General features: G+C 31.6%; 7 protein-coding genes across 12 annotated transcripts in view; 2 read left to right on the forward strand and 5 right to left on the reverse strand.

The window, feature by feature from the left end:
- LOC108742942 (staphylococcal nuclease domain-containing protein 1) overlaps nt 1–1,399 on the reverse strand; it is a 13,806-nt gene extending 12,407 nt beyond the window's left edge. Inside the window, exons 1-3 of the mRNA XM_018478309.2 lie at nt 1,288–1,399; nt 804–919; nt 376–679 (exon numbers count right to left, since the gene is read on the reverse strand). Coding sequence (XP_018333811.1) covers nt 376–679; nt 804–919; nt 1,288–1,332 — 465 coding nt within the window. The 5' untranslated portion in view covers nt 1,333–1,399. The remainder of the gene's footprint in view (nt 1–375; nt 680–803; nt 920–1,287) is intronic.
- Nucleotides 1,400–1,994: 595 nt separating this feature from the next.
- On the reverse strand, nt 1,995–2,833 carry LOC108742950. The gene has a single exon (XM_018478320.1). The coding sequence runs from the start codon at nt 2,555–2,557 to the stop codon at nt 2,183–2,185; it is 375 nt and encodes a 124-aa protein (XP_018333822.1). The 5' UTR covers nt 2,558–2,833; the 3' UTR covers nt 1,995–2,182.
- A 483-nt stretch (nt 2,834–3,316) lies between these two features.
- LOC108742943 (endothelial zinc finger protein induced by tumor necrosis factor alpha) lies at nt 3,317–7,463 on the reverse strand. Its single transcript, XM_018478310.2, has 10 exons — nt 7,358–7,463; nt 6,926–7,028; nt 6,574–6,870; nt 6,160–6,519; nt 5,496–5,821; nt 5,185–5,426; nt 4,744–5,020; nt 4,145–4,496; nt 3,793–4,032; nt 3,317–3,692 (listed from the first exon to the last, which is right to left on the reverse strand). Exons 1-10 carry the CDS (start codon nt 7,366–7,368, stop codon nt 3,459–3,461), a joined length of 2,442 nt encoding a protein of 813 aa, XP_018333812.1. The 5' UTR covers nt 7,369–7,463; the 3' UTR covers nt 3,317–3,458.
- Nucleotides 7,464–7,552: 89 nt separating this feature from the next.
- On the forward strand, nt 7,553–12,433 carry LOC108742946 (ATP-dependent DNA helicase Q1-like). Of its 2 annotated transcripts, none has more exons than XM_018478312.1 (7): nt 7,553–7,749; nt 10,046–10,213; nt 10,273–10,884; nt 10,939–11,150; nt 11,208–11,475; nt 11,547–11,763; nt 11,830–12,433. In XM_018478312.1, exons 2-7 carry the CDS (start codon nt 10,204–10,206, stop codon nt 12,314–12,316), a joined length of 1,806 nt encoding a protein of 601 aa, XP_018333814.1. In that variant the 5' UTR covers nt 7,553–7,749; nt 10,046–10,203; the 3' UTR covers nt 12,317–12,433. The 2 variants fall into 2 exon arrangements, with proteins under 2 accessions (XP_018333814.1, XP_018333815.1); XM_018478313.1 differs by having other exon boundaries at nt 7,553–7,740.
- Nucleotides 7,779–10,038, reverse strand: LOC108742947 (BUD13 homolog). Of its 2 annotated transcripts, XM_018478315.2 has the most exons (4): nt 9,815–10,038; nt 8,421–9,748; nt 8,153–8,334; nt 7,779–8,098 (listed from the first exon to the last, which is right to left on the reverse strand). In XM_018478315.2, the coding sequence occupies exons 1-3, from the start codon at nt 9,925–9,927 to the stop codon at nt 8,162–8,164; spliced, it is 1,614 nt and encodes a 537-aa protein (XP_018333817.1). In that variant the 5' UTR covers nt 9,928–10,038; the 3' UTR covers nt 7,779–8,098; nt 8,153–8,161. The 2 variants fall into 2 exon arrangements, with proteins under 2 accessions (XP_018333817.1, XP_018333816.1); XM_018478314.1 differs by lacking the exon at nt 7,779–8,098 and having other exon boundaries at nt 8,120–8,334.
- A 690-nt stretch (nt 12,434–13,123) lies between the features above and the next one.
- Nucleotides 13,124–21,269, forward strand: LOC108742941 (F-actin-uncapping protein LRRC16A). Of its 3 annotated transcripts, XR_001938749.1 has the most exons (20): nt 13,124–13,383; nt 13,566–13,663; nt 13,719–13,769; nt 13,833–14,042; nt 14,101–14,327; nt 14,414–14,673; nt 14,768–14,955; nt 15,013–15,090; nt 15,698–15,879; nt 17,032–17,183; nt 17,612–18,438; nt 18,493–18,668; nt 18,749–18,965; nt 19,212–19,232; nt 19,527–19,731; nt 19,800–20,039; nt 20,108–20,634; nt 20,849–20,944; nt 21,044–21,114; nt 21,177–21,269. XR_001938749.1 is itself a non-coding variant. In XM_018478308.1 (17 exons), the coding sequence occupies exons 1-17, from the start codon at nt 13,347–13,349 to the stop codon at nt 20,539–20,541; spliced, it is 3,603 nt and encodes a 1,200-aa protein (XP_018333810.1). In that variant the 5' UTR covers nt 13,124–13,346; the 3' UTR covers nt 20,542–20,668. The 3 variants fall into 3 exon arrangements, 1 of the variants encoding a protein (XP_018333810.1); XR_001938750.1 differs by lacking the exons at nt 19,212–19,232; nt 21,177–21,269 and having other exon boundaries at nt 13,126–13,383; XM_018478308.1 differs by lacking the exons at nt 20,849–20,944; nt 21,044–21,114; nt 21,177–21,269 and having other exon boundaries at nt 20,108–20,668.
- On the reverse strand, nt 21,094–23,583 carry LOC108742948 (arf-GAP with dual PH domain-containing protein 1). 2 transcript variants are annotated; one of them, XM_018478317.2, is made up of 5 exons: nt 22,991–23,579; nt 22,710–22,935; nt 22,054–22,640; nt 21,688–21,879; nt 21,094–21,381 (listed from the first exon to the last, which is right to left on the reverse strand). In XM_018478317.2, exons 1-5 carry the CDS (start codon nt 23,070–23,072, stop codon nt 21,317–21,319), a joined length of 1,152 nt encoding a protein of 383 aa, XP_018333819.1. In that variant the 5' UTR covers nt 23,073–23,579; the 3' UTR covers nt 21,094–21,316. The 2 variants fall into 2 exon arrangements, with proteins under 2 accessions (XP_018333819.1, XP_018333820.1); XM_018478318.1 differs by lacking the exon at nt 21,094–21,381 and having other exon boundaries at nt 21,710–21,943; nt 22,991–23,583.
- Nucleotides 23,584–23,849: the final 266 nt, after the last annotated feature.

Genomic DNA, 23,849 nt, shown 5'->3' on the forward strand with positions numbered 1-23,849 from the left:
AGATAATTCTAATCGTTTTGTTTTATCCTTCCTTAAATAACGACCCGATTTAAAAACAATAATAAAATTAATTACATTTTATGTAACAAACAATTTAATATTATACAAATAAAAGACATAAAACAATTGTCTTAATTAAGAATAACAACTACTGATAATATAAGTTCAAAAGAATGCAAAAATATTGCCATTAATATTCTGTAAATATTTTTTATACTATTTAGTGTAATACAAACAATATACTTATTTCATACACATAAATAGGAAATAAAAACATGCAATGGGTTCTAGAAAATCTACTACCCAGAAATTGAATATAGTATTTAATCAAATTCTACATTAAGGGCACCTTGACTGATATTTTAAAAAACTTACGGCAGCATTTCCTCCCCACTTTCCTTTGCCTGCAGCTTTTGCTGCATCCTCAAGTTCTTGTAAATGTGCAAGCTCAGGTGTCTGCCTCACTCCTTCACGCCTTACAGATACCAAACCTTCAGAGACCATGGATTCTGTGATATTTTCTGCTGTTGAAACATCTTTTCCCAAATAAACCACTCCATATTCCCTCTGAGAGTTTGGTGGCTTCTCACAGGTAAAAAGTACTTCCTCACCAATAAGTTTCTTTCTCAAAAATTCTCTTGCTTCCCAAGCCCATGGTTCATCTTTAGTTTCCTCCAAGCTGTTGAATTATAACAATTATATAAACAACACATCAATTTAAAAATTCACTGAAATAACAACACAACTAATATTAAATACATAATAGTAAGACTTGCATTATAAAAATTTGGTGTTTTACTTACTTTTCAATTGCTCGTCTGGCCAACTTTGGAGCAACAACATTAGAGAAAAACAATGTTTTCTCTGGAGGAGGGGCACCAACGTGTCCCCTTATTATCACAGAATCGCCAGAAAGAATCTAAAAACCAGAAAAATATGCTATTCAATGCCTACATGGCAATAAAAGTTATTTCCATCAATGTGCTTAAATAATAGGTTATAATCAAAACGTGATAATAAAATAACACTAAAACTATTTTTTTTGTAATAAGAGAATGAATTATACTTGAAAAATTATTTTCTCCTTATTTTACAGCAGGTAATTTAAAAAACAGTCATATTAAAAGTTCCAAATCCCATATGTGGACAGGTGCCAACCAAGCACTTATTGGTGACAGAAATGAATGAATAACGGAATTATTTTATTAAAATCGGGTCTTGTCTAAATTATTTAAACAGTATAATAATAAGATAAGTGCCTATTTTTAAAAATTTTATTTTTCCTACCTGTTTTACAATTCCACGTTTTGGCTGCGGCTGCGGAGTCGTCATCGTGAATGAGCCATGCACAAATCTAAGAGCACGAAAGGACAAAACAACTACTACAACTACTCGTCATCATCGGTCTCTTCTTCGATAGTCACGTGACTTAAAGTGAAAGTAACAGAAAGTAAGAGATAATAATTATTATAATATTTTAATCTGATATTAATTGTATTCATTAATGTATAAAAGAAAACTTTATACTCATCAAGACAATATATCAATAATCAATAATAAATTGCAAAAATATCATAAACGTTAGACAAAGATGGCAATACCTCCAAAACTTTTTAAAGCAAGGTTTACCTTAAAAAACACCACAATCACCCACATTTTCTCATTTACTTTGATGTGTACCTAATTAATCTTTTTTGTCTTTTAACAAGTAATTGTCAAAACACTCATTAGTATATGGTATGTCTCTTTTTTTCCATCATTTCAAGTAAACACTAGTTGTCAGTTAATCACAAACAATTTGAAGTCCTCTATTTTCTCATCATTATATTATAGCTTTTCATAAATGTAAAAAAAATCCTATTCATCTATACCTACAATTTACCTTATACTTTTTTTTTAAATCATCACAAAAAGGCAACAAGTAATTGCATTTTCCATTTGAATTTGGAAAATCTACAGGAAAAATACTAGTATTATAAATAACTTTCACTTAATTCTGAAAAATTGTTTATTTAATGTGCAAAAATAGTATGTTACAGTAAAACATTCTCATTCATAATAAAACAAAACTACAACCTATTAAAAAATATACATGGAATTCATAAAAAGTAATTTTATCACACAGTGATTCTGATTTTCAAAATACACCAAGGAAACAAAATATTAAATGTATTCATTATATTTAACTAACTTCACCTTCTTCTTCTTCACTGGTCATCCCATGATCATCTTCAATTGTGCCTTTAGAAAACATTTGTCCAATCTGTTTGTTTTCTTGATGCTTATTTGGATACATGGCAGTCCTCGTCCAACCATTATATATTTTTTCTCTTTGTTCTTTCGTCAGATCGAAGGACTCGTCTGATAATACTCTTGATAACATCTTTTGTCTAAAATGCTCCTTTGCAGACTGCCACGTTCTATTTATTTGTCTACTAGCTTCAAACTCCTGCCAGACTTGCCGTCCTCTCAGTCTATGATAAATTTGTTTCTCTACAATGTACTGTAAAATCGCATTTTCTTCTTTACTTGAATAAGGTACTCTGTATCCGGCCATTTTATTTATTTAATAAAAAGTTGCAGCGTCTCAAAGGTACGGACTCTCTGGATAATCCTGTTCCCCTTTTTATGATGTGGTTATTTTAAATCGAAGAATTTTGAAGTTTCTTATTTTAAACACACAAATATTAGTCTAAAGAGATGAAAGCTTATCCACTACAACTAATAAAACACAGTATTATAACTAACTATGCATTAGCCTAAGCCGTAACCTTTTAACCCTTAATGTTCTTATTCGCCGTATTGCCGCCATATTGTGCCTTTACCCGCTTTTTTATATTTCTATGCATTTTCTATATTTAAATTCATAGATACCTGCGTGGTGTATAGTACTACCGGTAGGTGGTAGTATAATGGAAAAATTAATGAGAAAAAATATAAAAAATTAATAAAAAAATAATTCAGTAAATAATAACAATTTCACTTCAAACTATTCCTAACTCAATAAAATAAAATTATCTACAGAATGGTACCAAATGTATATAGATTAAATGTGGGATTTTTGCTAAAAGGGGCACATAGGTGTTCTTTTTGTAATATGTATGATGATAAATACAGCATAATTATTAAAATTTAATAATCTCTTGCTCATTTTAGACCTAAACCCAAACATTATAAATGTGTTTCCGTACTTCCTAATATACCAGTGCATTTACTTAAACCAACAACTTATTTTTTGTTACTTTTTTCCTTTAGCTTTGATTAATTCTTAATTTATAATCAATTACAATACTTTGGTAGTATTACAGAAAACCTTTTTATTATGAGCTATGTACATTTTTAAATAATTATAAAACAATGAATTAATTTAATAGTACTACAGAGTCAAATTAAATATAAATATAATACAAGAAGTATAAATAAGCTAATATAACTACGGTGATTGCAAAGATAATTTATTAATTCACTATTTTAATCCAAGCTTCTTCCTCTTCGCCACTTTCGTTAGGAATTCGAACCTTCACTAACTGCACTGGACCACTGGACGTTTGAATTATTTGACTGCGACTGCTACTAAACATATCCTCTGTTATTTCTTGATATTCTTCGGGTCCTAACACTTGATGACTATCCGAGTTATCTTCTCCATCGCCTGTCTCCTCTTCGTCGCCATCATTCGTGAACTGAATTTGCTGTAAAACATTTCTTTCTGTTTATTTTTTGTACGAATTTCAATAACTTTTTAACGTAAAGGCAGAATCTCAAAGTAGACGAAACAGAATTTTTTCTAACCTGTCCGTTTATAATTATATGTCCCACGGTCTCTGACTCTTCCATATTGTCTTCGTCGACCTGATCGCTTACTACGAGAGTACCTTTCGAGTTACCGAAAACATCACCACCTTCTATTAGAACATGTTCTGTGATGAACAGTTTCGTATCTTCATTTCCCTCTTCTTCAATTCCCTCCAAAGCTTGCAAACTGCTAATATGTTCACCATCCACAATTTCCATTTCACCATCGGCATTCACCTACATGCCAAAGAAAAAAAAAAAACAAACAAATAATATAATATAAATAAAACCACTTGATATATTTCAGAAACTTAACGATTGAATAGAGGTGTGTGCCCGAATTACTAACCGTGATAATTTGGTCGTCGTCGGTGGTAAGTCGGGGCTGATTGACAACGATAGTATCGTTCAGATGACCTTGGGACTGCATATGTTGGTAAAGAAGAGGTTTGCGCATAAATCCCGCGCCACATACCAAACACTCATACGGCTTCTTGTCCGAATGTACAAACCGATGAGCATTACGATTGTCGCGACTGTTAAATGCTTTACCGCATACTTCGCACAAGAAAGGCTTCTCCCCCGTATGAATGCGACGATGTTTTTTAAAATGTTCAGGATAAACGAAAGTAGCACCGCAAACATTACATTTGAAAGGACGCTCGCCTGTGTGTGCCGCTTTCGTGTGATAATCCAACAAACTATAAACAAAACCAAATGTGTAAATGAAATGGTTTTTAATTAATTACTTGCAAATCATAATTAAAAGGTCTCGCGGCAGGCGTGAATCAGTTCTAATGTTTCGCTACCCTTCTTTGGCAGTATCTTCAATAGTGACCAGTCGTGAAAGTAAAACAGGTCAAAGAGAAATTAGCAATTCGTTGACGCCGTCCGTGAAAGCCTTAGGAACCACGACTACTAATAAATAGGTGACACCCACATACATACCGCCTCCTTTTAAATCCTTTGCCACATTCTTGACATTTATACCGTTTGTCGTCGTAATGGGTGGCTCTTTTATGCGACTGTAAATTCGATCGTTGGCTAAAGGTGGCACCACAAAATTCGCATTGATACGGACGTTCGCCAGTGTGGGTGCGTTCGTGGTCGCGTATTTCCGCCTTTCTCGCAAATGCTTTGCCACAAAGACCACAAATAAAAGGTTTATAACCAGTGTGGACGATCGAATGCACCTCCAAATTATGAGCAGAGCCAAACTGTTTACCTATTAGTAATAAAAAGTAAAAATATATTATATAAATAAATTTGCATCTTCGTCTTCAGTAATAATTTAATTTCAATAGGATTTAAAACAATAAAAGCTTCTAGTGATTAAAACAGCAAAAACGTACTATAGAAAACTACTACAAAGATGATAAATCTACTAACCACAAATATGGCAGGCAAATTCTTTAACGCCAGAATGAGTGCGCTCATGTTGTGTCAAATTCTGCTGACTCAAGAAAGACTTATTGCACTGCTGACATTGGAACGGTCGAGGTCTGACCTCGTGAGTCTTCTCGTGCGCTTTGAATGTATATTTAGATGCAAAATCTTTACCACAAAGCGAACAAATATATGGTCTGTTTCCAGTGTGTGTATTAATATGTTCCTCAAGAAGATTTTTTGAACTAATCATAAACAGAAAGAAAAAGGTAATATTTAAAAGTAATAAAGTTGCTTTTTAATATAAAACCTACCTGTATCTTTTTCCACAAATATCACACGTCCATGCTTTATTCTGCGGATAATGCATACGTCTGTGGATTCTAAATAAGCGCAAGTTGCTGAAAATCCTGTTGCAAATTTCACACTGGAAATCGCCCTCTTCAGTGGCAACATGTTCGTCCAAATGCAGGGATAATTCGTTACGTTTTCTGAAGTCCTGGCCACAGACATCACATATGTAAAGTCGCGAATCGTGAGTGCTTCTCACATGCTGTATTATGGCTTTGGCAGCACCACAAACAGTTTGTTCACCATCACATAACAAACATGTGTACAGATCACCTTCTCGAGACACGACCTGAAATTGGTAAACAAATAATAACAACAGCTAACTAATAGACAACAATAATAAAAAATGGGGAATATGTTCTTAAAGGATATATATCAATGAATGTTTTTATTTGTCAATATTTAACAAATAAATTACTATTAAAAACTCCTGCTACTGTATCAAATATAATTTGCAATAATCATTCTGAATGATCCAATCTATTTATGTTTCTATTAATATATTTTTAAATATGAATTAATTATAAAATCATTTCTTCAGTTTGTTTACTTATCTCTAAAATGATTAGTATGATGGATTACCACAATTAGATAAAGAAATAATTGAATAATTAAAAGTGCACTTACTGAGACTGGGGCCTCTTCTTTAATTTTTTTAATTTTCTCAGCATCCCGCTTTTTCAGTATTAATGGTTTTTCACTAGCTTCTTCTGTATCAGGTTCCACCTTAATTTGAGCACTGCCTGCCTTTCTTTCCAAAACTTTTTCATTAGAAATAATGATTAAATTTTTGGAACTTTCACTTGCTTCCAAGTTTGATTCTGAATTATTTATAGTGCCTGAATTAACAATATTTATGTTCTGATAATTATGAAAATTTTTTTGTTGAGATGTAACATTTTGCATTTTAACACTTGAATCTTCTCCGTGTATTTTCTCTAATTCCATTTCAATATCTGTCAGAGTGTCCATTTTTCCAACTGTTCCCTAAAATTATCCAATAAAAATAAATATACAGACTTTACCCTAAAAGATTATCACCTGTGTATCATCATCAGAAGAAGGAATATCTAATATAGTCTTAGGTAAGTGTACTGACTCATTTTCTTTTTTATTAGATATATCTACTTCACATTTAGTCTCCTGTAGTGATTTCTTGTAATTATCTATCAAATCAGATTTTATATCTGCCAGTCTCTGTTCCAGTTCTTCTAATTCATCAATTAGTTTAAAGCATTTCTTACATATTAATAATGAATGAACTGTATCTTCTTTTATATCCATATTCAAAATATATGATATAACATCCTTTAGAGGCCGTTCTCTACATGTTAAACTCTAAAAAAGATACAATCACAACAATAAACATTAAACAGAAGAATCACGTACTTACGTCTTTGTTGAATATCTGAACCGAATTTCGTGTAGAATATCCTACCCTTGAACTGCATACTAGACAGTGTGGATTTTCTCTCACAGTAAATGTAACAGACATTCTGAAAAAATACGATTTTTTTACGATAACGTTTGTTTTCGTACAAATAACAATAAGGCGTAAGTTCCATTGTCGAAGGATATTTAAATTTCGATTGCCAGTTTAATGCACGTAACTTATACAGCAAAATTCTTAATAACACCAACATTACTGACAGTTTGACAATTTATTAAATGTCCCCTTAAAACTTCCCTAGAATTAAATTAATTTCTTTTCGATATTGTAAATATGTCGGACATAAATGCAATTCAACGTTTTTTTTTCTTTAATATAGGTTGTTTTATGTTTTGGATTTGAACAAATTTCCCAAGTTAATAAAACAAAATTTACCTGTTCAACATAAAGGAATAATTTAGGGAAACATTTGTTTTTTACGAAAACCAGGGCTGACGAACAAATGTTGCCAAGCTTGCGAAGTAACCATTCCATGAACCACGAACTCTGACACAGCCTGCTCGATACACTTTCGTATATCATCGTCGCGCATTATGGCGTCTTCGAGGACAAGTGACGTATTAACCAATCATAATCGTATTTGATTTTCAAAAATGACCATATTACTTGAGAAGTTTTGTTTATATTTGTCTTTAAATTAATTTTAAAAATAACTAAAATAGGTGATACAAGTTTAGCTAATTAAATGGTAACTGTGATGTGCATATCTAATTTAGAAGACAAGAAATATTTTGTTCGGTGACATAACCTTATAAAAGGTAAGGAAGGTAAGTATAAAAGAATAACATCAAAGTTATAGAAAAATTATTAACACGCCAAAGTTCCTTTTATTCTTTCCACTTTTACACCTTTATTTAGTCGGTACAAAAACAACTATATTAAAATTATGAAAACCAATATTTAAGCATTTTTATAAATCATACCCATTCTATACATTTGTATAACCAGAATAAAACCACTTGTTTAGAATTACAACAATTTAATTTGTAAACTGGTATTCTCCTCTCTATAAGATTTCTCATTGTTGACCTTTCTGCATCGCATCTATTTTAAAAGTTCCATTACAATACAATGTGTCTTCATATTAAACAAAAAGCACACGCTAAATACCTCTGACTAGAATAAAAAAATTAAAAATGATCTGTACATTTTTTATTTTCTTATATTTACACTTATAAATTACATATCTTCAGTACTCCACTTATAAATTTCCTCTTGCTGAGCCCTCTGAGAGTTTTGTACTTCAAACCACCTTTTTTCATACCCATTGGAACGATCAACTCCATCCCATCTGTGTCCAGGTGGAATACCAAATCTATTTGGCATAAATTCCCCTTGATATGTTGGCTTCTCTGGAACAAAAAATATTGCATTTTAAATAATACGTTTTATTGGACATCGATATCACTTTAAACAATTTATGGACGACAATTTTTACCTGGTTTTCCAATTTCAATGTCTGTTTTCTTTTTCTTTTTTCGTATGTAAGCCAACATTGGATCTCCTTCTCTTTCTTGTTCTTTCAGGAAATTTTCCAAGTCTTCATCATCAGCATATCTAGCTAATGGTTTACTCATCTCATACAGGTCTTGTTCAATTTTTTCGTTTTGTTCTTCTACCTGCTTTAAACCCTTGCCCCACTTCATATACTTCTCTTTATTTTTAGCTTCTTTTTCTTCTTTTTTCTTTTTTTCTTCAGCTTCTTTGTTTAAATCTCTGATTTTTCCTGTTTTTCGATCTCTCATTACAACTGTTGCATTTTTTCCTGAGACTTCTTCATTTAAACTTTCAAATATTTTGTTTTCTCTTATTTTGAACGCTTCATTTTCTTTAACTAATTCCTGTGCATTTTGTAATCCCGCCTTCTTTCCTTCTAGTGTTTTTTCCATTTTGTCACTAATTATCCTTTTTTGAGGAATGACATATTTATTTTTCCTTACACCTGGTTCATCTATGCTTTCATGATACACTCTTTTCTGAGGTGGACTTGAATCTTGATGTTTCTTTAAATGTGTTGAACTTATATCTTTATCTTTTTCAATATTGTTTTCATATTTTTTCTTTCTTGGGGGGCTCATATCCTCAGAGTTTTCTTTTGCTGCTATGGATTTAATTCTTGTAGGACTGAAGTCAGTTTTGCTTTTTTTAAGACGAGGGGGACTAAGATCATTATTTTTCTTACTAGAAATTAATGAAGTAGTTTCTTGTCTCTGTGAATCCAATGGTATATCTCTTTGTCTTGGTGGACTAACATCTCTTGAATATCTTTGTCTTGGTGGACTAAGATCTCTTGAATTATCCATAGTTCTCTTTCTGGGTGGACTAAGATCTCTTAATTTATCTGTTATATTTATGGATGAACTATGAACTCCTGAATTATCTATTCTACATCTAGGTGGACTAAGGTCTACTGAACTGTTGACCATTTCATTTTGTTGTGGACTAAGGTCGTTTTTGTTTCTGCTTGATGTCTTTTTTATGTTAGACTTTTCTTTTTTCAGCATTTCGGCTTTGTTTTTACTTATCCTAAAAGAAAGTTGTTGAGCTGCTGTGCTTTCTTTCTCTGTTGATTCTTCATTTTGATCATTTCCAATAGGTTTCCACAAGTCACTTTTTCTGTAATCGTCAATCCTTAAACTTAAAGGCCTTTCATCAATTACTCCAACAATTTGAGGTGCATCTTCACCACCGCCTAATAATTCTTCTGCCTCCTCCGCAGTATGAATGTGGGTGACAACGTCGACATCGTCATCAATTATTTTCACCCTTAAGAAAAAATCATGATTGAATTAATTTCAATTTACAAGAAATAAATGAAATACAATTATATACCTCGTTTCGGATTGTCTCTGCTTATCCTTCTTCTTCTTTTTTTTAGTTTTGTCCTTTCCACCTGATAAGTATCTTTTGAGATATTCTTTTTGATTAATTGATGAAGATGCCATTATACAAAACACAAAACTATTAGTATAATTATTTCAATTAATATTTTATTAATTTCTACAATTTGTCTCGTTTTCATAGGTTATGTTTAACATATATTATTTACGTTTTGATTTACAGTATATGTTTCTTTAATCTATGGTTTTGATTATTCTGACCTTCGAGCTTCATAAATCCATACAGCCAAAGGCTGAAATATACAGGGTGTTTTTTTGAAGCAAAAATATTTGTTCTAGAAAATTGTCAGAAATTTAAAAATACCTAAAGTATTAAGGAGTATGTCTGACGGCAAGTTAAATCAGTTAATGCTTGTTAATACTATTCATTTAATAAATTTATTATTTTAGATTTATTAAAAAAAATAACCAAAATCGAAGAACAAATAAAGTCAATACAAAAAGAACAAGCCAAACTTAATGAAAAATTGAGAATATTGAATACGGAACGCGATGAACTTAAATCAAAATATAATTTGGAGAAAACAAAAAAGGAATCTGAAAAAGATTGGAGTGGAAATTTCCCATGGACCGAAAAGGTTTTTGAAATATTGAAAAACATATTTAAACTGAAGGAATTTAGGTCGAAACAACTGTCAGCAATAAACGCTACACTATCAAAAAAAGACGTTCTATTATTGATGCCCACGGGAGGTGGAAAAAGCTTATGTTACCAGCTTCCTAGTTTAGTTGAGAGAGGAACCAGTCTTGTTATATCACCTTTAATATCTCTAATAGAAGATCAAATAATAAACTTAAAGAAACTTGGAGTCTCAGCAGAAACCATTAATTCTTCCACTTCAAAAGAATCAAAGAAAAATATTTACCAGTATATGGCGAAAAATCAGGGGACTGTCATAAAACTGATTTTCGTTACACCAGAATGGCTCGCCAAAAGCAAAATGTTTATGTCCAATTTGCAGAAATGTTATGCCTTAGGAAATTTAAATAGGATTGTAATTGGTATTTATGCAATTTATTTTTTGTTCATTTTCTTATTCATTATGCCCTTTTTAGATGAAGTTCATTGCTGTTCTCAGTGGGGACATGATTTCCGGCCCGATTATAAATATTTAGGACTATTAAAAGGAATGTTTTCTGATGTCCCCATTCTGGGACTCACGGCAACTGCCACAATGTCCGTTATTTTAGATATTCAAGAAATGTTGGATATAAGTGGGTGTACGGTATTAAGAGCACCGTTCTTCAGACCTAATCTCTTTTATGAGGTAGACAAGAAGTCGTATTATATGTCTTACAAAAAAGTATCTAAAATTGGCATTTAGGTTTTGCCAAAACCCTCCGATGCAGCCGCTTGTTTAGACTATTTGGAAAAACTGATGACAACTAATTTTAAAGAACAGTCTGGTATCATATACGCACTCTCTATAAAAGACACCGAAGAACTTTCTAAAGGTTTACGAGAAAGAGGTCTGAAAGTTCATTACTACCATGCTAATTTGGAACCCGAAGCTAGAAGTGCTATTCATGAAAGATGGCTTCGCAATAAATACCAAGCGGTAATAGCCACGGTAGCTTTTGGAATGGGAATAGGTACAAATTTTGTATTGTTGCAGTTGTTTTTGAAAATTGATTGAAAAAACTTCCACATTTTCTTTAAACAGATAAGCCTGACGTTCGTTTTGTGATACATCACTCTCTTCCAAAAAGTTTAGAAGGTTTCTATCAAGAAAGTGGTAGAGCGGGACGAGATGGTAAACCAGCAAGATGTATCGTACTGTACAAGTTATCCGATTACTTCCGGGTTAGTTCTTTAGTGGGATCGAAAGTAGAAGAAAATAAAGTGAAAGCTTCTCTGGAATACTGTTTGGCCCAAAACACGTACGTTGCATTTACAGTTTTTAATTTACCAACTAAAGAAATTACAGTTTCCTTTATTTATACCAGGTGTCGCCACAAACAAATAGCATCACATTTCGAAGACGGTTTCGAAACAGTTCGCTGCGAAAAAATGTGTGATCATTGTAAAAATCCCCGAAAATGTCTAGAGGTGGATGTTACAAGTGTTTGGAAAGATATTTATACAATTATGGAAAATGCCGAATCGAACGGTGTAAATTTGACTTTGCTCAAGTTAATAGATGCTTGGTATTCTACTGGAGCAAAAGAGCTAAGGGTGGATACTGTTAAAAAACCTCGAATGGACAGAATAACTGCTGAATATTTAGTCGCGAATTTTCTACAAAAAGGACTCTTAAAAGAAGAAAAGAATTACACTGCTTATTCGGTCAATGTTTACTTAAAGATCAACCGAAAGAGTGATGCTATGAAAAATAGAATATTAGTAACATTTAAGGAAGATGCTATCCCTAAAGGTTTATTACCCTTCAACAAGGATAGCGAAGAGCCACCTCCGAAACGTATGAAGACATAAAATGGTCCCTGATTTAGTTAAGACATGAAAACCACTCTCAATCTAATTCTAAGGTTGAAAGTACAAACAGTGATTTTTTTTTATTAAAACCTGTACACAAAAGGTTTTTTATCGTAAGTCATTTTTTATTAAACCTAACCCGACCTAAACCATAATCCAGCAAATAAATTTGAAGAGTAGAACAAACAGAATAGCTCAAAACCCCAACGCCAAAACACGACACTGTAGTTGTCCGAAGCACTTTTCGGTAACAAAGTTACCTTCTTCAGGGACTGAAGTAAACTAAACCTAAATGAGAACTAATCCTAATTTATACTGATAGTTGTTAAGGTTCAGTGAACATGACCCGAAGCCTTCTATCTACCTTGTTGGCTTCGGGTCATGTTCACTGAACCTTAACAACTATCAGTATAAATTAGGATTAGTTCTCATTTAGGTTTAGTTTACTTCAGTCCCTGAAGAAGGTAACTTTGTTACCGAAAAGTGCTTCGGACAACTACAGTGTCGTGTTTTGGCGTTGGGGTTTTGAGCTATTCTGTTTGTTCTACAACAACCGCCAAAGTTTTTCCAATCTTCATAAATTTGAAGACACAAATCATTCTTGAAACTCTCGTAACTTTTGTAGAATGTTATGAGTAAACTGGATAATTTTTTTAATTTTGGTAATTATCTGTTTTCTTGCATTAATTGTTAATTGGAGTAATAAGAAATGGCCAGACATCCTAAACTGATTTCCTCATGAAAGTGAATCATAGCAATCAAAGGTAATGAACACGTCTTAATTTTTAAATCTTTTTTGGATATTTTTCTTTTGACAGTAAAACTTGACAGCAGTGACAAAATAATACAATAGTCATAATAGGAGCGAAATAATTAACAGTAAATATGTACAATGAATAATGAATCACAGTAATTGTATGTTGTTTAACACGTCTGACGAATTTGTCAATTTACGTATCTTCCCATGACTTTTATGTGTAATTTGTAAGCAATAGTGTATAAATACGTAAAAATTATAGTGTTGTGGGATATGTCAACAAAGTCACAGTTAACGAAGGATTTAAATGGTACTTTGTTTTACTTTATTATGATGCTTTATAAATTAAAAATAATTACACTTATCGTGCAGGAGACAATTATATTTTATCAAGTTGTACTGTTGCATTTTTTTGGTGGCATAACCAAAGTATTCTATGCATGTTTACAATATTTATATTAGGTTTTATTTAGATGTAAAATGTATTTGCAGAAAGTATTAAACGCTTATTGGGGAAGCAAGTTAAGATCCTATTTAAAAATGTCGTACGACTTGAAACCAAAGGTGACAAAACTGAAAATAGAGTCATGGTAAATGCTTCTAAAGAAAATAATTTCAAATAAGTATGCGTTAATGTGTTTGCAGGTGTTTTCTCCATGTCGAATATTGCTTCTTACAGCAAAAGTTCCTACTAGGGTGAGATTTATATTATAAATAATTTAAAAATACATATTGTTGACATGTTGCTGTTATTTACAGATTGATTTTCACTTCCATTACTTAGAAATACAGGCAGTTGAAAGTAAAAGGGGCAATCAGCTGAGCATTACTGTGAATGATAAGACACATTCGTTTCTAACAGGTGAAGACTCAACATGTAGCCTGGAAGTGGATAATATGATATCTGCTATTGCCACTGCACTGAGAAACATTTTTCCAACTGTTCCCCTTAACTATATAATAAAAAAGGTACTACTTAAAATTGAAATATTGCTAAGCCTTTAAATTGTTATTTTGAATGAAATAGATTGAAGTTCTTCCTGCAACACGTCTTCAACAGTTATATGATTTGGAGATTATTTCAAGAAATCAAGAAGTGGGCCCCTGTGGCGGATTTTCCACTCAGTATGCATGCATGTGTGACTATCACAACATGACCTATCGTGATGAGGTTGCTTGGGATATTGACAACATTCTGGTTTGTTTAAATAATCGCGAACTATGCCTTAAGGACTTTGACCATTTAGATCAGAGGTAGTTGATTCCTGAATTATTTAACATATCTTCATTAATTACCGCAATAATGAATCTAATTTAAGTATCTTTTAAATACTTTTCAGAGACTTGGTACCAATCATAAGTGCTTTGGAATATAATACATGGTTCACTAAAATTCGAGCTGCTCATGTGAAATTATCCCATGAATGTTCTGATAGAATCCTGCACCTTATAAAAAATTCCCTCTGCCTTGAGGAGCTCTACCTAGATAATTTGGGGATAAAAGCCGACTATGTAAATAAAATTTCACATGCCATTAAGTCTAACACTGAATCTCATATTCATACAATAGATTTATCTAATAATCCTCTTGAAGATAAAGGTAAATATTTCACTGTAGGAATAAATTACATTTTTTTCAATTGTTGTATTTCCCAATTTTTTAACTTATTTTTCAATAAATTGTATTTTTTTAGGATTGACCTATTTATGTGGTTGGGTCAGTAATCTTAAAAAAGGTATAGAACATCTAAATTTATCACATTGTGGAGCCACATCGAAAGGTGTTAACCATCTTACCCAATCCCTTTGTTCCAATGAAATTAATTATACTACTCTGAGTTACCTTAATCTTTGTGGTAATAGTCTCAAAGATGACATTCAGGTTACTTTTAAATATTACAGAATAGATTTTTTTGTCTAATAACAATTCATTTTTTAGAATTTAAGCACCTTCCTGAGTCACCCCAACAGTCTTACTCATCTAGATTTGTCTTCTACTGATATTGTAATAGACAGTGTATGTTTCAAATTTGCTATTGTGGTCCTGAGCACATCGTTTGCAGATGACCTTATTATAAAGGGCACACTTAAGAAATATTTTGCTCTCTACTGGCAGGGTAACATTAACTGTACTGGCCCTGTATATTATATACAAAAAAAATATGAGTGCTGTCAGCACAGGGCGAAATAGTATTATGTAAATGAAAGTTAGTTAATTTCTTATGCGGAAGTGTACGATGTGTTGCATACCTATTTACAAACAATTTAAATTTTAATCATTGGTTACTATACATCTATTAAAAAACCATAATGGCCGACATCAGTAACAATGCGACAACAATTGAAAAAGAATGATGGCCGACAACTGCAACAATTAGAAAGAATGATGGCCGACACTACGTCATAGTATTGTTTACAAAAATGAATTTCGAGCACTCGAAGCAATGGTGCTAACAGTTTCGAGCTCACAGTGACTGATAGGGGGGAAGAACTAGTAAGAATAAAAAATATTTAATCATTAAGATCGACGGCCTAAACACAGAACTTATATCTGCAAACGATGTACTGTCCTTACTTATTATTTTTGCTTTTGGACTAAGATTAGTTTTATTTTGTTTTCGCAGTTATTTAATTCATTAGCAAAGGGTTGCACAACAAATCTAATTCATTTGAACGTATCCAGGAATACTTTTAGTTGTAAAAAGAACAAGGAGCCTCCAATATCGTTTAAACAGTTCTTCACTGCCTCTATGAACCTAAAGTATATTAATATGTCCCACTGTAAATTGCCCCAGGAAGCTCTCAAGTAAGTTTTTTTATTATTGTCGCTCTTTTATATTTCTCTGTTAATATTTGTAATGTGTTTTTTCTATTTTAAAAAGTAAATAAGAATAATAGGTACTTACTAACATCTGGTAACACCATTTAAATTGATTTCTATTATATACAAAACAAAATTATTTTATTATCTCAAAATACAAATTTTTAATTGAAATATTCGTTTATGTTTCATGCAATATGTTAAAAAATTGAAACTAGAATTTCCACATACGTGTTTTTCTTCTATGTAATATTGTACGCATAACAATAAACCGTTAAGTATATCGTTAATAAAAGAAGATAAATACATTTACGATTAGTAATAACAGAATAACTTTGTAATGATTCAGAGATAATAGGAAACATCACTTACTGTTAGTAGTACAATGAGTAAATAATGATATGCTCAAAACGGTATAATGAATGTACTTTTAATCGATAGGACTTTTTAAGGAAACAATTGGTGAAATTGTAAGAAATTATGTATATCAAAAACAAATCACTTTTATGAACTACCTAGAATTCTGATATTAATTAGAAATACCTCGGATTAAAAATGGTATAACATTTAAAAAGAAAAAAGTAAATATATGTAAAATGTCCATTATTATAAACTATCGATGTTAAAGTACCACCCCACCCTTTTTTAAGTTAAGAGGGTACAAGGCTAGTAAAGCTGAAAATGTTACTTAAGGTATTTCTTTTATAATGTCTTAGAATTTGTTACTCTTAATATTTTTTTACACGCCAACAAAATATAATTAAAAAAAAAAGCTTTTCAGGCTATATTTAGGTACAACTTCTACATCAAAATAAATTGGTCGAATATAGACCAAACGCAACACTTGTAAAAATAATTTTAAAGAAAGAAAAATTAGTTTACTTATACATATACCACTTTTTCTTAAAGGTAGACATATTGCATGAAACCATTAATAAATCTCAGAAACAAAATAAACACAGTTAGCTGTAGAATTGAATAATAAGTAAATTAACAAACTGAGTTGTTATTTTACTACAAAAGAGTAACAACTCTTAATATTTTTAGTTATTATGGTTGTTGTTACCTTTTTTTTTTCTTTTCTTCTTTATTAACCTGATTGTGTTTGATTGATTTATTTAACAATTGCATTTTAAGGAACTTGTTGCTGGGCCTAGCATGTAATGAATTCATTAAAGATATGAGTTTAGATTTAAGTAGCAATTCTCTAGGAGGCCAAGGAGCACACGTATTAGAATCGTGTGTACACGGTGTGCGTTGTATTTCTAGTCTTGATATTTCTGATAACAGTAAGTTAATATTTAAATAATAATGTTATTTTCAGCATGCCTCCCAGCCCCTTTCTTAAAGTGGTGATCCCTTATTCCACTCTTTCTTTTAGAACAAAAATGAATTAAGATCTTTTATTTAATATTTTGAAGAGCATACTTTTGTTACATGTATAAAGCGTTACTATACAATATACATATAATAAAAGTTTTTGCATGATCTTAAATGTTTAGAAGATTGAACAACTGTCGAGTATAAAGTTTAACAGCTTTGTAAATACATTATAATATTAATTATTATTTCAAACATCCTAGTTAACCAATATAAAAATTGAATATTTCTAATTTCATAATATGTAAATTCATTTTTGATTGGACGTGCCCTTAAAAATTGCATGCTCTACATGTAAGTTTAGTCTTCTAAGAAAATGACTGTCATGTTATTTCAGATATGGACGTAGATCTTGCAGAAGTAATTTTAGCAATAAATAGAAATAAGTCGTTGAAGCATTTGAGTTTGGCGCGTAATATGTGTAATATGAAAGCAAAACACGTTTCGGTCATTATGGACGCAATCGTGCAGATTATTCAAGATGAAGAATGCGTTCTACAGACTTTGAACCTTTCGGAATCACGTCTTAAATCAGATTTGCACAATTTTCTAAACGCTCTCGGAGACAATAAATGTTTAGAAAAGATTGACATAAGCGGCAATTTAATTGGCGATACAGGTGCTAGGCTGTTAGCTAAAGCCTTACAGATCAATAAAAAACTAGTTACTATAATTTTGGATAGGAATAATATCACCCTACCAGGATATAGTGATATAGCATATGCCCTAGAGTGCAATTATTCATTGCAATATATGCCATTTCCCATATACGATGTTGGGATAAGTATGAAAGCATCTGCTGAAAAAACTGACTTTGTTATGCGCAAAATTCAAGATTCGCTCAATAGAAATTCAGCACCAAAAAATTCGAACAAAAAGAACTTGTTCTTATCGCATTCTGACTTTGTATTAAATTCCAAACAGCACATTGTAGCAAGGTTGCTGTCGAAGGCTCGTGAAGCGCTTCGAAACGCACCGACAGACTCTTTATCTTCGGAGGAAATAGCGCATGCCAAAGATGTGATTGAAGAGGCCGAAAATGCTAAACAAATCTTAGAAAACCTGCAGGATGTCGCACATCGAAGAAAAAATCCCGAAATTGTTGACACCAAAATGAAACAGGTGGTTTGTGAGATACACAATTCCATTAGTGAATCATTGCAGGTGTGCATTTCAAGAGTTATTGGTGATTATTTTAATAATAACTAATTTTTTAAGGAAACCATGGACATTATGCTCAAAAGTTGCAAGGAATTGTATCCTTCCATTCTGAAAAATGCAAACACCATTAAAAGTATTAAGAGGGAATGTAAAAAGAAGAACCAAATTCCAGTTGATTTTGTTAACAATATAATTAAGGTCCAGGCTGGATCTGAAATAATTACAAAGATAAGGTTCGATTTGTTATAATTTGTAGTATTTGAAATTGGTGAAAGATATTAAATTTAAGTGCTTATTTTTTTTTTTTTTTCAGAAATGCCAACCATTTGTTAGCATTGTGTTTGTCAGAACAGGTAATTGAGGAAGTTCAAGATGCTTTGATGAAATCATATAAGACATTAATAGGGGATAATAGGCAAATGGAATCTCCTCTCTTAGGTTCACGTAACAGTAGTTCTGACTCATCCAGACATGGAACAAGTGATCTTTCTATCACCGATGATAGTCGTCATTATAATAATTCTTCAGTTGTAAGTTTAAACTTTTTAAAATTTTAACTTTTTTATCCTCAAGTGCCAAAAATTTTATTATTAATAATGGTTTCTAAAAATTAAAATTAGTGTCCACAATTTGTACTTTAATGTTTTTTAATTGTGCGTTTTGATACCACAAAAGCTTTATGTTGTGTATCAAAATGAAATATAAATTTTTCCTCTTAAAACAATCTCACGTGAATATAAATCATTTATTATTTTATTTCTGTTTTTCTGCGTTAGCAACTGGAATATTTGAATTTGGTGAGTTATGTATGCGATATGGCAAAATAAAAACAATTTCTTTATGCTTGTAGTTACACATTTGTAGTAGTTATCAGCGGCTGTAGCTGTTTAAAAATAGCCAGATGTTTGATGTTAAAATTAAATTTGTTATAACACAAGTAAAGAATATTAATTTTATTATTTAATTTAGATTTATTAGTTTGTTTGTTCTTATTTGAGTTGTTATGAAGTTTTAGTTCGATTAGTTTTAAAGCAGAAGCATTTCTTTTTAAACGGTATGCTGTAAATAATAATTTACACTTTTTTCTTTAGGCCACACCTCATTTATCAAATAAGAGAAAAAGTTTGCATGGTCGTAAACTTAAAATTAGACCAAAGTCTATGATTGGTAGTAGCGAAGGCCTGTCAGCTGACGACATATCTGACCTTATCCCGTCATTGCCACACGATGGTGAAGAAGAAGATTCCGTTACAGAACTTCCAAATGCCACTCATCAATTACAACATCTGGTCAAAGGTTTGTATTTTCTTTATCTATTTTTTATAGCACGTCTTTAATTTTTTTATTGTTTTAATGCTATTTAGGACGACCACGGAGAGTTAAGACGAAGGCTCCAACACGCCCACTTATTAAACCAGATTCAGGGGAAAACCAGGATTTAAGTGAAGGTCTGGAAACTTTTTTTAGACCTGGATCAGTAACACCAACTTCTGACGATTGTAGTTCTTTCCAGTCGGCAAGTCCCAACCATGAATTAGCCTCTCCTGTTATGAATGAAGACCAGAAGACTCCTAAATTCCAAAAAACATCTTTATTCTTTAGAGGTTAGTAAAGCAAGTAATAAAAATATAAATCATTCTTTTCATTCACATTAAATATGTTTCATTTCAAGGTTTAACAAATTCCCGATCTAGATCTACTGATAACTTAGGAAAGTATTCTCCTTTACTTCTTCACAAAAGCACTTCGGACATTTCTTCGCCTGCTCGAAGACTTACAGGTGACAGCCTCATATCCCGAAAAAATAACAACAAAGCTAAAGAAATTTCCAACGGCAATAAATGTCCTTCGGGCAAAAATAGTTTTCAAAGTAGTTTAGAAAAGAACGACGAAAGTAACGGATCGTCATTGAAAACAAATCAATTTTTGGTAACGAAACCAAGGCCATGGTCTATGGTTAATGCAGAACAGAGAAACGATAATCTCTTAAGTGATGGTTCTTCCCCGATAAATTCGACTGAAAATACGCCAGACTCCGGCGAAGCATTAGATTGCTCCGAGTTGCCCTCGTTGGGCCGACGAACGTCTCAAGACAGTAGAAAATAGGTGTTCAAAAGTATTTTTTGCATGAAGTAATTCTTTTACCTGTGATGTGGAAATTGTCCATAGATATTTTTTAAAAATTTTATATAGACTTCGGTAAGTGTATTATTTTTATTAATTACATATTCGTACTGTCATTTTTAGTCATTTAGTTTTATTTTTTAAATGTGATTAAATGGCATATTTTTCTATTTAGGTTTAATAGTTTTTTTTTTTATTTACCGTAATATATTATTTTTTATTCCAACCAATATACATTGACTTGTGATTTAATTGCTGTATTTATGACTAATCCAATTAAAAATTCCAGGAATTGAAACAGTCATTACTTCCTTAAAACTCGATCCCTTATCCTGTTTCCTTTGGAGTTTATTTTACTATTTAATAAACAATAAAATAACCACATGTAAGTACTACAGTAAACAGATTAGTTTCTACTTTATTTTAAAAGGAAAACAGTTATCAATTAAGAGACAAAGTTATTTAACTTATTTTTTATTTTCAGATCAGATTTTTCATAGAACGTTCTTAACAGAAAAATAATGATTTTATTTCAATAAAATTCATTAAACTAAGGTACGTACATTACAATAAAACGATTTAAAACTATATTTTAACTTTACATACTTATTTTATAGTTGTTTGCGTAACAATACGTACAGAGATGATGAGTATTTAAAAAAGGAGAAAATGAAATAATATACAGTGTATGTAGCAATAAATACAGGGACTAGGCAATGTGATGGATGAGCAATAACCGTTTAGTGATATGCCTCGACTACCTAGGTGAAAATATATTTATTGAATTAGTGTTCGTTCGTTTCCTCACCAGCCTTGCAGAAACTGAAAAAAAGAATTTCAAGAAATTACTTTCTCAGTAATAACCCTTTAAAATCACGTAAGTAACTTAACGTTTCATACTTCTTTCTAAAGAAATGGAAAGAAAGAGATTATCATCTCCATTATCAATCAATCAATTCAAAATTGCAATACTATGCGCGTATACTATCGTATTAATTGCGCGCGCAATTTCCGTTGCACGCTAAAATTTTATTCGCAACACGCCAAAAGAAGTACAACTTCAGAAAGTGCTTTTCCTAACGGGGAAAGTAGCAAACAAAGATTAATACTTTTATGACATGTACTCACTAGAACTATCTTGTGGGGTAAGAGGCTTCTCTATGACCTTTTCTAAAACCTGAATCCACTCGTCCCTTTCTATGTCATTAGACGCTGACAAATTAAATATACGATCAGGAGTGTGTAGAGTGAAAGGGGATCCTTGATCCTTAACTCCTACAGACACACCAATTCGTACACTATAACCATCCATTGCATGACCTACATAAATAATAATCTCACTTAGTATGCCATTAACGATAACGAAATCCATAACATTCCAGAACTATTAAATAAAATAGTTTTAGAGATATTATAAATTCTTTTTTTAGTATAGCTATTTAGATTCAAAATAGGATTAGTGCTTGTTGCAAAGTCTTATTATTTGAATCTCACCAATAAATATTTCACCCTTTGGATGCGCATCTAGTGGTTCATCATGATACATAAGCTTCCTATTATCTAAAGTAAACCATCTTTTCTTAAATCCATCGGTGGGTCGAGGGCCTGTTTTCCAAAGCCAACCTTCTTTAGCAAAGCCATCTGGAAGATACTCAACCAGATCAGCTTCACTAGCTGATGGATATGCAATCTGCAACCTGTGCAATTTAGCACATCGTATTGCCATATACCAGTTTGTTATAATTTCAGGGTCGTCGTGGTATAAGTAAATGTGACGTGTGGTACCGTCTTTTAAAAATGTCAGTTGTAATGAATTTAAATGGTCCATTTTTTCTGGTGCAAAAACCACATTTAGTTCTGATATCCTTAAGATTGCTTTTGGTTCTTTATTTTCGCGGACAAAATATTTAAGTGTATCTTCTGACTCATTTAAAATGAATTTTCGCGACTGATAATGTCTGTCTTCTTTGCCCCGTTTCATAAGAAATCCAACCATATAACCACTAATGTAGCATTGCCTTTCTGGATAACAGAATTCTTCTCTTTGGTACTTAGCTCGAATCCATTGTTCTATCAAAACTCTATAAATAATAACCAGTAAAAAACTTATTTCAAGAGCAGGTCAACTTCTCATTTTTATAGTTCCTTACTGAGGATCATTTTCCTTTGGACGTCTGTAGCAAGGTGGGACACGTTCTTCATATTTAAGTTTTGCAGTGATATTACCCACTTCTTTCATTCGCTCAATCTGAGAATCTTCCCATCGATCTAGTTTAAGGTGTTTTACTTTACTAATGTGAACACCCATGTTACGATGGACACCTGCACATCGTATACATAAAAATATTCCTATATTATATGATGCCCATTCTGGACCTAAAAGAACGTTATTAGCTACATAAAAACGTTTTTAAAATATTAGGATACACACTTCTACTACCACAATCAGCACACATGTTATTTCCTGGCAACTTAAGTAATTCCATTAATACTTTCTCGTTTCTTTCCGCCATGGTTTACAAGACACAAATGCACCAAAAAATCAGTATTAAAACAAACATAAACCTATTAAATATGCATAATAATAGAAATTAAAAAATGCTTGGCTTCACAATCAACCATTATAAAAAATGAAGTCACGCTCAATCACTTGTTTAATTGCAATGTAATGTTTTGCAATGGTTACAACAACCCCAACATTTATTATTATTATTTAAAAGCACTTCTTTTATTAATTAAAATATATCTAATTTTCGTTTATTAGTTTACTACGTTTGCTGATGACGATAGGTAACTTGTGATGTATTGTTGTTGTTTTTACATTTTACAGTTTAGATACGTTCTATATTTCCAATCCTGTGATCACTAATTTTAATGGAACTGGGAGTTAAATTTTTACTAAAGTGTAGAACGGTACTTTGTATTTTATTTATTAACAACAAATTTGCGGTAAATATTCAAACGATAATATATAAAAGAACAAAATTCAGATTTCTTTCTTAAACACAGTGTGGATCACCTTAACTGAAATTACTGGACGCTTCCTTTTTATTTTCATTATAGTTCTATAGGTACTGTCAAAGTTTTAATAAAAATTTTGTCTATGATAAATATCAAAATCTATGGTATTATCTATGATCTAATGTCATCATAGATATAGTAAACAATTGTTTATACTCCAAAAACATTTAAATTAAGATATTCTGCGATCATATTAATCAGTAGTTGATAATATGACGGGAAATATGTTTTCTTTAGAATATATCCCTATTTTTTTAAAATCGCAACAA

Source organism: Agrilus planipennis, unplaced genomic scaffold, assembly GCF_000699045.2.
Source record: "Agrilus planipennis isolate EAB-ADULT unplaced genomic scaffold, Apla_2.0 scaffold338, whole genome shotgun sequence".
Taxonomy (NCBI): Eukaryota; Metazoa; Arthropoda; class Insecta; order Coleoptera; family Buprestidae; genus Agrilus; species Agrilus planipennis.

What these genes read in the sequence shown, in the direction of transcription:
- LOC108742943 (XM_018478310.2), bottom strand. An exon ending in ATTTGCCTGCCATATTTGTG is followed by an intron (nt 5,021 to 5,184) that starts GTTAGTAGATTT and finishes TATTACTAATAG; the next exon opens with GTAAACAGTTTGGCTCTGCT. An exon ending in ATATAATTATAAACGGACAG is followed by an intron (nt 3,693 to 3,792) that starts GTTAGAAAAAAT and finishes AATGTTTTACAG; the next exon opens with CAAATTCAGTTCACGAATGA.
- LOC108742946 (XM_018478312.1), top strand. An exon ending in GACCTAATCTCTTTTATGAG is followed by an intron (nt 11,151 to 11,207) that starts GTAGACAAGAAG and finishes ATTGGCATTTAG; the next exon opens with GTTTTGCCAAAACCCTCCGA. An exon ending in AGCTTTTGGAATGGGAATAG is followed by an intron (nt 11,476 to 11,546) that starts GTACAAATTTTG and finishes TTCTTTAAACAG; the next exon opens with ATAAGCCTGACGTTCGTTTT.
- LOC108742941 (XM_018478308.1), top strand. Translation starts at nt 13,347, where the DNA reads ATGTCAACAAAGTCACAGTTAACGAAGGATTTAAATG. An exon ending in CTGATATTGTAATAGACAGT is followed by an intron (nt 15,091 to 15,697) that starts GTATGTTTCAAA and finishes TTGTTTTCGCAG; the next exon opens with TTATTTAATTCATTAGCAAA. An exon ending in ATTATAATAATTCTTCAGTT is followed by an intron (nt 18,966 to 19,211) that starts GTAAGTTTAAAC and finishes TTTCTGCGTTAG; the next exon opens with CAACTGGAATATTTGAATTT.
- LOC108742947 (XM_018478315.2), bottom strand. Translation starts at nt 9,927, where the DNA reads ATGGCATCTTCATCAATTAATCAAAAAGAATATCTCAAAAGATACTTA. An exon ending in CAGAGACAATCCGAAACGAG is followed by an intron (nt 9,749 to 9,814) that starts GTATATAATTGT and finishes TTTTTTCTTAAG; the next exon opens with GGTGAAAATAATTGATGACG. An exon ending in CATTGAAATTGGAAAACCAG is followed by an intron (nt 8,335 to 8,420) that starts GTAAAAATTGTC and finishes TTTTTGTTCCAG; the next exon opens with AGAAGCCAACATATCAAGGG.
- LOC108742948 (XM_018478317.2), bottom strand. Translation starts at nt 23,072, where the DNA reads ATGGCGGAAAGAAACGAGAAAGTATTAATGGAATTACTTAAGTTGCCA. An exon ending in CCAAAGGAAAATGATCCTCA is followed by an intron (nt 22,641 to 22,709) that starts GTAAGGAACTAT and finishes TATTATTTATAG; the next exon opens with AGTTTTGATAGAACAATGGA. An exon ending in TACCCCACAAGATAGTTCTA is followed by an intron (nt 21,382 to 21,687) that starts GTGAGTACATGT and finishes TCTTTTTTTCAG; the next exon opens with TTTCTGCAAGGCTGGTGAGG.
- LOC108742950 (XM_018478320.1), bottom strand. Translation starts at nt 2,557, where the DNA reads ATGGCCGGATACAGAGTACCTTATTCAAGTAAAGAAGAAAATGCGATT.